Here is a 13068-nt window from a genome sequence, read left to right as displayed (position 1 = left end):
TAATTCCAGGTATATTTTAGATTAAAGAATTACTAATCGATACAAGTTGTAATTTTAGGGAGAACGTTCTGAAGATCGCATGGTGAATGAACAGCTTGTTGACAAGGATGCAAGGGTAAGAAAACATTGGTTTGGGAACTGCCAACTTTAGTTGTCCCCTGACATCTTGTATCCTAATATCAACGTCTTCAGTCCTCCTTGCCCATACTCAGACCCACTGTCTTGTTTGAATGGAAGAAACTGGTTAATACAAGCAACATGCTTTTCATAGATCTTCCACTGAACCATCTCGCTTCCCTTCAATCCATTCAAAATTCTGGTGCATGACTTATATTCTGCCAGCATAAGAAGTGGAAAAAGGAGGTATTGATGCCCCTGAATAAAACTCTTGGCTAAAAGTCCACTTTTTGAGAGTTGCTTTTAACTCTTAGCTCCCACTCACTTGTAAAGTACCCTTGTCTGTTTGATCATTCCATCTGTGAAAAATTCCCTAATCTCGATTTGTACTGTTTGTTTATTTTAATTAGATCATAAGCTGTATCTATTACATGTTTAATGTACAATGCTGCATAAGTCTAGCAGGGCTATAAAAATGATAAGTAGTAGTACATAGCTTGATCCCATCTGCCTAGAAGGGCCATGATTCCGCTTGTCATTGGATGGATACAAAATAAACTCAAAGCTAATAGAATAAAAAGAATTAATAATGTGCATTGGACATCTCAAGAAACTGTAGCATGCCTCTTTAGTATCCCCATCTCTTTATCTCCCTGCGGGGCTCATTTTCAAAACAGAAACATTAAAAAAAAATGGCATAAAGTGGCACATGGACGTTTTTTTTGCCAAAACGTCCAAATTGCCATTTTCAAACCAGACTTTCTAGATGTTTTGCTAGGCTTTTTGCCTGCAATGTGCCTAAATCTCAAGAGGGGTGATAGAGGCATGTTATTCATGGGATTTGGACGGGCTTAGCACGTGGATGTTCTACAGTGATATAAAACTTTTTATTAAATTTCCAGGGTACAATTTGGATGTTTGGACTAGACCTGTTTAAAAAATGAATGAGGGCCAAAAGGTGCCCAAACAGACCAGATGACCACTGGAGGGGATAAAGGCATGGCCCCCACACTCTCCCCCAAGGACACTAATCCCCTCCCACCCCTCAAAGATCTGAATGAAACAGTCTTTATGACAGCTGCATGTAGCAAGGCCAGTCTTAGTACAACAGCAAGCAGGTGTCTGGAGTAGCCTGGTGGGCAATGCTGTGGACTCTGGAGAAGGGGACCCAGACCCACATCTCACCATAACTAGTATACTTCTGAGGGAAAGTGTGAGCCCACCAAAACCTACTGTACTGACATATAGGTGACACCTGCAGCCATAAGGGCTATTGGGATGGTAGACAGGTGGGTCCAGTAGGTCTTGGGGGTGTTTTGGAGGGATTCAAACCATTTCAATATATCAGGGGATGAAAAGACCTCAGAGACCTTTAAAGTGCTGGAGTTTCATTGTGGCATTTACTGCACAAGATAAGTCTGTTCTTAAAGTTTTGTGTTATCTTTTTGCATTTAAACTAAGTTATTACTGAAAATTTATTCTGCATTTTGCACTTTTCACATTAAGTTTTGACCAGTGATTGAGACATGACCTGCTTCATTTGCTAACTTAAAGCAGCATTGTGACTTTTTAAAGGTCTCTGAGATCTTTTCATCCCCTGATATATTGAAGTGGTGTGAATCATTTTATGGGTGTGTTTGCATGTTGCACTTTTTGTGAATATACACCTTGAAGTTGCATTTTCTTGATTTGAGGTGTTTTGGAGGGCACAGCGTGCAATGGAAGGGGGTTCTTGTGAGATGTGTGCCTGGCACCCTTTATATGAAGTTCACAGCAGTGCCTCCTAAGGTGCTCCACTACTATGATTGCATGGCCAATCTAGTATAGATGGTGGCCCCACCTACTTCCAAATGGCTTGGTTTTGGACGTTTTGCATTTGGATATTGGATTTGAAAATGAGCAAGAAAGATAGATGCACTAAGGGTCAAAATGTCTAGATAGGTTGGGTTTTTTTTCTTTTGGAGGGGGGGGAATGTTTTGTGGATTCAAAAATAGACATTTTCTTCACCTGATTTTGGGATATTTTTTCTCAAAATGTCCAAAGTCGAACTTAGCGATCCTATTGAAAATGGCCAAAGATTTATTTATTTTTTTATCTTTTCCATGCATCCTGCATTCTTTGCTTTTCAATACTCCTATTTTATTGCACACCTGCCAACATCTTGGAGCCCTTTTATAAAGAAAAAAAGTGGCTTTACTTTGCCTTTATGTGGATGTTTCCCATGCACTAAGGTAATTTGTTTCTGCAGTTGAAAATGGCAGATTTTCAATTTCCAGCATTAATAGCCATATACTAATGTTTATTTATTTATTTATTTTTAAACCACTTGATATACCCCTTTTTAAGTGGTTCACAAATTTAAAAATAAAGAGTGGAAAGAACTACAATATTTTTAAAAATAGAGGAAAGGCAGAACAATGGAGAAACAGTGAGTAAGAAGTTATAGAAGATGTCCCTGGTGCAGAGGGTACCCCAATCATCTCAAGATCCCAGAAGGAATGCAAGAGTGAATAAATTAGCTTTAAGTGTTATTAGCATGTAGTCTACATGAGTCCTTATCACTACTTATTTTGTAGGTGGTAAGGGCTCATGTGCTAATCACACGTTAACTGATTAGTGTAGAAATGCCCATTATGCACTCTCAGACATGCCTCCTCCATGAACAAAATTAATTTTTTTTAGTGAATGGTGGTGCAAAATTACTGCAGGACACCTCAGCACAACCGTCATCCCATGGTGGGCTGTTTTAACCCTGTACTAGTGCTTATCACAGCACCATAAAATGACCTCCTTTTTATTAACACTTTTCCACTTATCCCCTATAACTATACAAAATGGGCTCCTACAGTGTCTTCAATAAATGTAGAATGGGAAATCCCAAACAAAAACACAAATACTACTCTCTTCCAATACAAAGAGAGAAACAGTGTTCAAAGCTAACAAAACTATAAAGAAGGTGGAGAAAAAGACCTCAATTAAAGCCACAAGTGGTTAGGAAACCACTGTTAAAACTAAAAAATAGCTTGTCAATTTACATACAGAGGGTCCATAACAGTCACAGATCTTAGGAAAAAAAACACTGGGAGCGAAGCTTGGCTGCTTGGACGTGTGATTTGTTGCTCTTCCCTTCCCTGCACTTCCTAAGCTCTATAAGTAAACTGGAGTGTTTTTTTCTTTCATTTTTAAATAAATTATTAAGGCTGCTGACTTCCTATGGCGTCGAGGAAACAAACAAAACTGGAAACTGCTTTTGCTGCCGTGGGAGGAGCGAAGTAGCCTAAACTGGATCCCCTGACTCCTTCTAAAATACCGTTGCCACAAGAACAAGTGGAGGTTAGTGATCCGGTTATGGCTGAGTTGCGAAAAATACAAGAGCTGTTACAGGGGAACATGGAAAAACTTACATCAATCCAAATGGAGGTTTTTAACCTTTCATAAAAACTATCAATTTGTAGCACTCAAACAGACCAACTGGACCAGCGCGTGCCATGAGATGAGGATGATCTGAATAAGTGTCATGCAGATCGGAAAGTTATCACATGTGTAGTTAAGGATCTAGATGATTCAAATAATCATAGCAGATGAAATAATATTCATCTGCTGGGTTTCCCGAAAGGTGTTGAGGGTTCAAACCCAATTCATTTTATAGAAGACTTCATTCATAAAGTTCTTTCACTTAGAGCTCCTTTTACTAAGCTGCGGTAAGGTTTTTTTGTGTGCGCTAACCCCCGTGCTATGTGGAGAAACTAACGACAGCTCTTTGGAGGCATTAGCATCTAGCATGCAGGGCACTGTAGTGCGTGCTAAAACCACTAGCACAGCTAAGTAAAAGGAGCCTTTAAATTTGCTTTTCTGTTGGAGGTAGAACGGGCCCACTGCATCCCGAGCTGCACACCAAATAAACAAGTGGGGCCTCGACCACTCATATTTAAACTTTCGCGTTATCAGCAAACATTGGAAATCCTGTCTGCAGCCAGACAAATGAAAGATCCTTAAGTGGCAACATAACAAGATATCGCTGTTCCCAGAATTTGCAAAGCATACTGCATCCCTGAGAAAGCAATTTTTGCTGCTTTATCTACAACTTAGCGAAATGGGAGTGAAATATGGATTACTTTACCCAGTGATCATGCGAGTGACATTTAATAATAAAACAACTAATTATGAAGATCCCAGAGCTCTACAATAATTTATTTCTCAGCAGGATGATCAAATGACTTGAGGAACTGGTTATCAAATTCATTTTTTCAATTCCACTGATCTGAGAGAGAATTCAATGGCTTTATTTTCTTTTTTATTTTTATGAAAACTTAAGGGATTGCACCTTTCAGTTGGCCATGGTTGCATAGGTAACATAAACTTAAGCTTGTCTAGTGTGGAAAAATCAACACTACTGAAGGTCCCTTTATGTTTATTCAAGAAATTATCTTTGTCTGAAATTTGGAGCTGTTACTTCCTAAAGGGAATAATGAAAAGACAGGGGTTTTTTCAACGTTTCTGTCTTCTTCTTGATTCCTCGTGGCTGTAGATTTTTGACAGTTGCTGTGGTGATGTATCCTGCTTATGGTTTTCTGTTGGAAGTAGGAATGAAAAACGTAGGTGCCGTGTGGAGTTTCCAGTACCAACACTGAAAACAAAGCTGAATTATTGAGCACAATTGACAAAGGAGCAGAATTCTGGTACTATGGCAGAGGCTCTCTCAATTGTGCTCCCAAACCCAAATAAAGATCCTATGCTGGTAACAAATTACAGGCCGATCTCCTTAATTAATGTGGACGGAAAGTTATTAGCTAAGCTTCTAGCTTTGAGATTAGCAAAAGCTCCCCCTTATATTATTGGTATGCAACAAACGGGTTTCATTGTTCAGAGACATTTCAGTAACAACACTAGATTGGCGCTTCATATGCTTAATTTGGCAAAATCTCTAGAAGTTCCGGCCTCCTCTGTGTCATTAGATGCAGAGAAAGCCTTTGACTGAGTAGAATGGTCTTTCATGTATCAAGTAATGGGTTGGTCCGGGATAGGGCCTGGATTTGTTCAGATGATTTAAACTCTCTATAGTTTCCCATCTGCTAGACTTTATATTAACAATACAGTCACAGAGTGGTTTCCTTTAGAGAGGGGAGTTCGGCAATGATGCCCTTTGTCTTCCCTACTTTTTGATATAGTTTTAGAATCTTTATTATTGGCAATTCAACAAGCGGGGGAGAAACATGAAATTCCATATGCTGGACAAATGTATAAAGTCTCAGCATATGCAGATGACATTGTATTGCATTTAACTAATTTGGAACTGACTATTCCACCTTTATTACAGTTGATTGATAACTTTGGAAAATTTTCTGGATATAAAATCAATTGAAGCAAATCTGAGGTTCTGCCATTGAATGTTCATTGTGTGAAGGGATTACTTGATCCATTCCCATTCCTTTGGAAGGAAGATGGAATCAAATATCAGGGAATAATAATCCAAAGAAACCTGGAAGAAACTGTGCTGGTTAATGAAAGATCATTATTGATAAAGGTCAAGGAAATGTGTGAGCAGTGGAACCTGTTACATCTTTCTTGGTGGGGGAGAGTTCAAACTATTAAGATAATGATTGCATCTGTAATTTGTTATCAACTGAGTATGATTCCAATTTATTTTCAGGTATCTTTTTACAAAAAATTAAATAGAATTCTTTTGGGTTTCATATGGCTGGGGAAGACTTAACATCTTTACAAAATTCTCAATCCATGGGAGGAATAAATTTCCCAAATTTTTATAGGTATCATCAGGCTTATATCTTGCGTCAGGGTATGTATTGGATTCTCAAAATATGTCCCTTGTATTCAATTTTCAAATTCTTAATTAGAAACAGTGATGAAGTTTTCTCATATCAGACTTATCTCCACTAATCACACGTTTAAAGTTCTTTATAGAGGAGAGGCCTCAGATCCCTGTGCATTGCCAGTGATTAACTATACAACAGCACTAGATAGGGAACTAACCTCATCGGCACTCTCCCCCTCCTGCCTAATTTTAAGATGATATATATCAAAAAACTCTCAAAAAAACTGGTAATGGCAGGAGGGGGAGAGTGACGATGAGGTTAGTTCCCTATCTAGTGCTGTTGTATAGTTAATCACTGGCAATGCACGGGGATCTGAGGCCTCTATAAAGAACTTTAAATGTGTGATTAGTGGAGATAAGTCTGATATGAGAAAACTTCATCACTGTTTCTAATTAAGAATTTGAAAATTAAATACAAGGGAGGTATTTTTGTGGATTTATGATTGATCTCTCTTTATCCTATATACATGGTTTTTGATTTATGTATTGGATTCTCCCTGAACTCATGAAAAATCTGCCAGATTGGCTTATTCTTGAAGGTTATCTTATGGCTCCGCTTCACCTTAAGTATTTATTGACCATATTAGTTCAGTTGTAAAAATCTGCTTCTTTAAACTTCGCATCATTCGATCACTAATTTCTATCCTGGATACCGACTCAATTAATATTCTGATTCATTCCTTAGTTATTTCCCATTTAGATTATTGCAACTCTCTTCTCAACGGTCTCCCCCAAAAAGAACTACGACGTTTACAATTAATACAAAATACCGCAATAAAACTTATTTACAAAAAAGGTAAATTCGAGCATGTCACTCCTCTTCTAAAAGAGGCTCATTGGCTTCCTATCACCCACCGCATCACCTATAAAATCATCTTACTCTCTTTTAAAATCAAACTCTCTCACCAACCTTCATTTCTTGACAAACTCCTTATACCACAATGTTCCCCTCGCACTCTAAGATCAACTGACCAAAAACTTCTCTTCATTCCTTCCCTAAAAGACTTCTATTACATCCGGAAAACAAACTTTGCAGTAACTGCCCCTACATTATGGAACTCTCTGCCACAACACTTCCGCGACGAACAACAATTAGTCAAATTCAAGACTAGCCTAAAGACTTTCTTATTTCGGGACGCATTCGACTGTACTTAGATCTTCAATTTTCTTCCTTCTTTTTTTTTTTTTTTTTTCTTTCTCTCTTTTTCTTTTATTTCCTCCTTTTTTTTCTTTAAGCAAATATTTGCTTTAACAAAGCGCCCTTACCCCTTATATTCTATCCCCACCCCACTTTCTCCTTTTCATCTAAATTATGTAACTTTTCCCCGTCCCTCCCTTTCACCCTCACCTTCTAGTTTGTCTAGTCTTTGTCATCTATGTTCACCTTATTTATTTTTTTATACACCTACTACTATTTTTTAATCTACCTTTTTAAATTTTATTGTTAACCGGCCAGACATTTGTTTGATGGTCGGTATATTAAAAACTATTAAACTTGGAAACTTGGAAACTTGGATTGAGCATTGGACTTCCAAGAATTTATAAAAGTAATAAGATCTTTCATTCAACGTGGAAAACTTTGAGATTTTGGGATCTCTTATTGCTAGTCCCCACTAAGAAAACAAAATGTCAGTCCTTATGGCCAAATTAAAAAATTATGGTGGGGAACTCAAAACTTTTATGGAAACAGTGATTACAGGCTAGAATTCAAACTCTAGATGATGTAATTTATCAAGATAAATTGTCATCCTTGCTTCAATTGGAACAGTTGTTTGGCCTATCTAAGACTCAATGTTTCAAATGGTTGCAATTGAAGCAAGCTATCCAAAAAGGGATTCCTGAGTGGTGCACTTTAACAATCCCAATGTAGATTACTGTGATCTCCTGTAGTAAAGTGTAAGGACAGTAAAGGCTATATTCCAGTTAAAAATGAAGGAAAAAGTCTCAGAACGGGCCCTCCCATCACCACCGAAGTGGATTATAAAGGTAGTCAAGCGATAACCTCATTGGCAAAAAATCTTCAATATATATTGGAAAATTAAAGCCTCAAACTGTGCTTCACTCAAAGTTTTAAAAGACTAAGGGAAGAAAAAATTCCACTTATCTTCTGCTGCATCTGAAATTTCTGAGATGTTGAACACCTTTTTGCGTTCCTGTCATCATACGATGATTGCATGTGTACATATTTTTTCTGTAGTGACAGGAATACTTTCTCTATCTAATGGGGATAATTTCAAGTAAAGGGTACTACTAAGGGGGGGGGGGGGGGGTGAGGAGGCCATGCTTGCTTGCTCCATAGCATGCTGTTATGTGGAGGAATTTGAGGAACAGCGATGCTTCCCATCTCTTGTTATATACTGTAAAGAGCAAACATTTATTTTTGATTGAAATATTATTGTCCCTCATGGGTTATATCAAGAAGCTGAATGGACCTATTATGATTTCTATGGACCTATTATGATATTATGAATTTTATTCTGATTGGTGGGACTTTCTGTGACAGTTCTCTGATGTCATCATGTTGTTATATATACTTCCAGTTGGCATTTTTCAATCATTGGGTTGCGTCAGTTGATCTCTCACCATATCCATGCTGCTTGTTGTTTTTGATGTATTTTGTATCTATTTTATAAATGGTTTAGCTTTTGAAACATCCTAGCATCCTAGCATGTTGCCTACCAGCATTTCAAGCTGGTAGGCAACAATCTTGGTTAGGTAAATGTATTCAGCAAGCTATGTTATTCTATTGCAGTTTTCAGAAATTAATTAAGACCACTTTGTTCGATAAGTTTATTACTTAGTGAGTTTTATTATTGAAATTCTATTTTACAAATATTTGTATTTTTTACTGTATTTCGCTGATTGTCCAGCTCTTTTTAGTGTAAACCGCCTAGAACTATTGGCTATGGCGATATAAAAGAATAAAGTTATTATTATTTGTTATATAATTTTTTTTAAATTCCCCTTATAGAGCTAATGACACAGATCTCCTCAGTGGCTGAGACCATCATTTAGCTATGAAAGTGTCAAGAAATGTACTTATAATAAAATTGGACAGTCTATAAACCTAAACAGTTTAGAAGAAAATAAGGACTGTGGTTGAATAAACAGTGCTGTAGGACTCTTGTTTGGATTTCTGTGTTTCGTATTGGCAAGCAGATATCAACAATATCTCTTAGGAAAAAAAATACAAAAGCAGAAAGCAATTTTGTGTTATAAGTTATACAGCAATGCATTTCAATAAGCAGTAAACATATTGGAAGTATAATTCACCTGATCCACAAATCCGTTCAATACCTTTCTCGTCTTTCACGTTCCTTCCTCCCACCCTATGTCGCCCCGCCACACAACTGTCTATCTTCCCCTTCCCAAATCTAATTGATGTTGCCTCGCTGTTCTCCTTACAGCATCTTTAGTTGTACACCGTCTTGAATTGAAAAGGTATGATGGGATATAAATAAAGCTATTATTATTATTATTATTATTATTATAACCTAGGCCAGTGGTAAGCAAACTTTTTAAAACAAAAGCCATTTTATCCCAAATGTTTGATCCTAGATTTACAAAGAGCCACAATGGGTAGAGAAGGGGATTTCCCAAGGTCTAGCTTCTCTCTCCTTTTTGTCCCCTGCAATTCCTTGCAGGTCTCTGCACCTCTCAACCCTCCCCCAACTCATAGCTAAGGCTCTTTCCCCTCTCCAAGTCCCTACCCTTTGATATCCCTCCCCCTAAGGGCATACCTAGGTACCAGATCCAGCAGGGGGATCTTTGGGGCCGAAACATGACCTTCTCAAGAGCCATGTTCCTGCCACAAAGACCAAGTACTTTGGTAGGTCTGGGGGGCCACGGGAGAAGAGCTGAATCCACACGGGAGAAGAGTTGCATGTGGTTTGTGAGCTGCAGGTTGCCAACCCCTGCTCTAGGCCACTGTTGAATATTCACATCCTCAGAAGTTCAATATCACCTTTCAGAAGGCTTGACAAAAATCATTAATTAAGAATAAAAATTAGTGGGGACAAACCACTTTGTCTTAGATCCATTCCATTAAGATTAGTCCTAGGCAACAGGGCAGCATGGGGAGGGAGGAGCAAACATGACAGCTGTCCTAGACCTCAGAGCTACAAGGATCCCCATAATGATATCCCTTCCCTTGCTCCTTTGGGTCTGACTTCTCCTCCTTCCCCTTCCCCTCCCCTGGTATATCCTAAAACATATTTTTCTTCACAGGACTCATTGTGTGGCATTGATTCTCATATGCTCCTTGTAGCTGGCCCTGACCTTTTCTCTCAGCTGCACTCCAGTCAGGCGGAAACAGGACATTGCATTAGAAGGGGTGGGATACTGCCTACAGAGGTCTATTTTGTCCACTCCCTGTGCATTGTCCTTCAGTTGGCAAGAGGGTACAGAGAGTAGTGTTTCTTACATGTTGTTCCTCCATCACCATGAGAACCATGGAAGGGTCCAATGTTCTGGTTTGTAGGTTGTGGGGGCATAGTTTTAGAATGCTAGCCTAAAAGGTAGTAAGTTACAGTACTCAGTTAGATGGCATCATCTATAGCCTATTTTATGACCTACATTTCCAAATATTTGGGAATAACTCAGTTTTATTCCTATGTCTGGAACAGGCTCTGTATGAAGCTGGAGAGAACAAGAAAGGAACTGATGTTCCTGTATTCATTGACATCTTTACATCAAGAAGTTTCAAACACCTTCAAAGGGGTAGGTGAAAGTTGATTTTTAAAAAACTATTTTTTACATTGGAACTAAAAATTATAATCTATTTGTGAATGAATGAATGAATGAATAAATGGTGCCTTAAATACTGCAGCAAATAAATACCTATATTCTCAAAGTGACCAAAATCATTTTTAGTGCTTTTGATTATCAGTACATCAAGATGTATACCATAATGGCTGTATGTGTAAGGACACTTTCAGATCCTCATTACCCCATGTAGGTGGGAAACCCCGGCTCGGATCACAGGTAAGATTTTTAGGAGCGCCTTTTATATGGTTGGTCAAGGAAAACCCGGAGACTGGACTTTTCGCAAAGCTTCACCAGGTTTATTAATGTACAAAACAAAACATCACTGTGTGCACACTTGTCACAGTGCACAGTTGTTGAGTTCACAGTATATTACATAAGTCCAGGGCACGCTGGATGTGCCTCTGCCTGGGACTGTCAATCTTCCTCAATGCATTGAAATCATAAAACAGAAAAATGCTTCTGCAGTTTCTTCACTGCCTCCGTAGCATCCCCTCTCAGGACTCAGACTTCTCCCAACCCCAAGCTGGTTTACTAATTCACAGCTAAGCACTACAGGTATCAGCAAGCTTTCCCCTATACTTTGTAGAAGGAAAAAAAACACGTTTTTGGCTTTTATTATTTTTCCTCTTTCTCTCCTAGTCTCTCCCTTTGAAGGACGTTCACAACCTGAACCCAGGTTGTGCGGGCAAGCCTCCCTTATGCTAAAGGTCTTATTGCCCACCCGAACATGCCCACAACATCCAGAACTTTAATTCAAAGGGCCCCTAGGAGAACTGAGGTTCAAGGAATTATTTTGGCATTACTTAATTAGGCACTGCTGCCATGCCTTTTCCAGCTCAAGACTCCATATCCGTGTCTTCCTCAAACATGTATTCTCCAGAGCCTTCCTCACTGAGCATTTCCCAGGCTGGCTCCAGGGGATTAGGGCTCTCTATGAAGTCCTTCACTTCTGTCTGTTCCTCCCCTCCCCCTCTGGATGCCTGCCAGCCTTCTCAAATCATTTTCCCCTTCAGGGACAACCTCCAGCCCCTCACCCCAAAATGTGTTAAGAAAGTGATTGTACTTCCCTGGAGTTAATCTCTCTCCCCGGGTGGGCTGGTGTCCTGGAAACTTTCTTAGCTGGCTTGGGGAAGAAGAGAGATAGCAGTTTTCCTGGTTTGAGGCTGGGCTCCTACTATCAGGAACAGGTGAGCCTCCTCCTCCTCCCTGATTACTCTGCCCTCTGCCTATTTGAGGTTTGCTTGGTTGCAGGGCTCGGTGACCAGCTCCACTCCCTTCTACCTGGATTCCTCTAACTTGGGGAAAGGAGTAATAGGGACTGGCTTGTGGTTTCAGTGCACTCCCTTCCTGCATTCCGGGCTGACTCCACCCCTGCTTTTCCCCCAGGTTCCTTGGTTGTGCTACCCTGCTGCTTTTATCAGGATAAATAGGCTTTATTTTAGAGCTTACAGCCTTAAGGGCAGTATTTCTGACTGGACCCACACTCTTTTTACCTGTGACAGGAGCTTCCCTGTCACTATATATATATGTTCTTTGCTTAAGTAATGCATTATTAAACATATTTTTTTAATATCAGTTTGGAGTCCCCCTTAGCCCCCCCCCAATAAAGCCCTGTTAATTTAGATGTGGACGCCCAACTAAGTCACACCTAAATCATGCTCAAAAGTACCTAGTTTTGCAACACCTACATTTTAGGCGTTAGGTAAAAGCGTTAGCATGCTCAGTGGCATGCAATTCTGTAAATGGACGTCTGTTTTGAAGCCACGCCCATGCCATACCCACACCTATCCTGTTAAGCACAACCTTTCCGATAGACATTCAAGAAATTGTGGACCTCTATTTTGAGAATCACGTCCAGCGTTTGGATGTCTAAGTTCCAATTAATGCTTATTAAAGCCATTAATTGGGCTTATTATCCACTTTATTTGGATGCCTAAATCGATGGACTTCTACATTGTGGATGCCTAAAGTTAGACGTCCTTTGCAGAATCTGGCCCAGAGTGACTATTGACACCAAAGTGAATATCTTCTGTGCAAAGAACTGATGACCAAAAATGCACATAGAAGTGCAACAATGAAGTTTTCCTGACTGTCAACTTGAAAATGATGAACAAAGCAGCAGTATGCTTGAAAGAAATCAAAAGCTTTAAGTGGTAACTGGCTTTCAACAATAATCCAGTAATGCCATCTGTTTAGAAATTGACACTCTTTTCAACTGTTAAGTTCAAGTTCAAGTTTATTTGTTCTTAATGAATTGCTTATTTAGATTGCTAAGCGATGTACAACATAATATAAATGTACAGATAAAATATTGGTGCTAACGTACAAACTTACTTTTATATTGTGGGTT

General features: G+C 39.1%; 1 protein-coding gene across 3 annotated transcripts in view; it reads left to right on the top strand.

Moving 5' to 3' along the window:
• Positions 1-13068, top strand: part of LOC117350274 (annexin A1-like) — a 53176-nt gene that overhangs the window by 26972 nt on the left and 13136 nt on the right. For all 3 annotated transcript variants that reach the window (XM_033924491.1, XM_033924500.1, XM_033924509.1), the window contains exons 8-9: positions 59-115; positions 10577-10670. In XM_033924491.1, the coding sequence (XP_033780382.1) occupies positions 59-115; positions 10577-10670 (151 nt within the window). The remainder of the gene's footprint in view (positions 1-58; positions 116-10576; positions 10671-13068) is intronic.

Source organism: Geotrypetes seraphini, chromosome 1 (assembly GCF_902459505.1).
Source record: "Geotrypetes seraphini chromosome 1, aGeoSer1.1, whole genome shotgun sequence".
In the NCBI taxonomy this organism is placed as follows: Eukaryota; Metazoa; Chordata; class Amphibia; order Gymnophiona; family Dermophiidae; genus Geotrypetes; species Geotrypetes seraphini.
The sequence above is the reverse complement of the archived record's forward strand: the minus strand, read 5'-3'. Positions and strand labels throughout refer to the sequence as shown.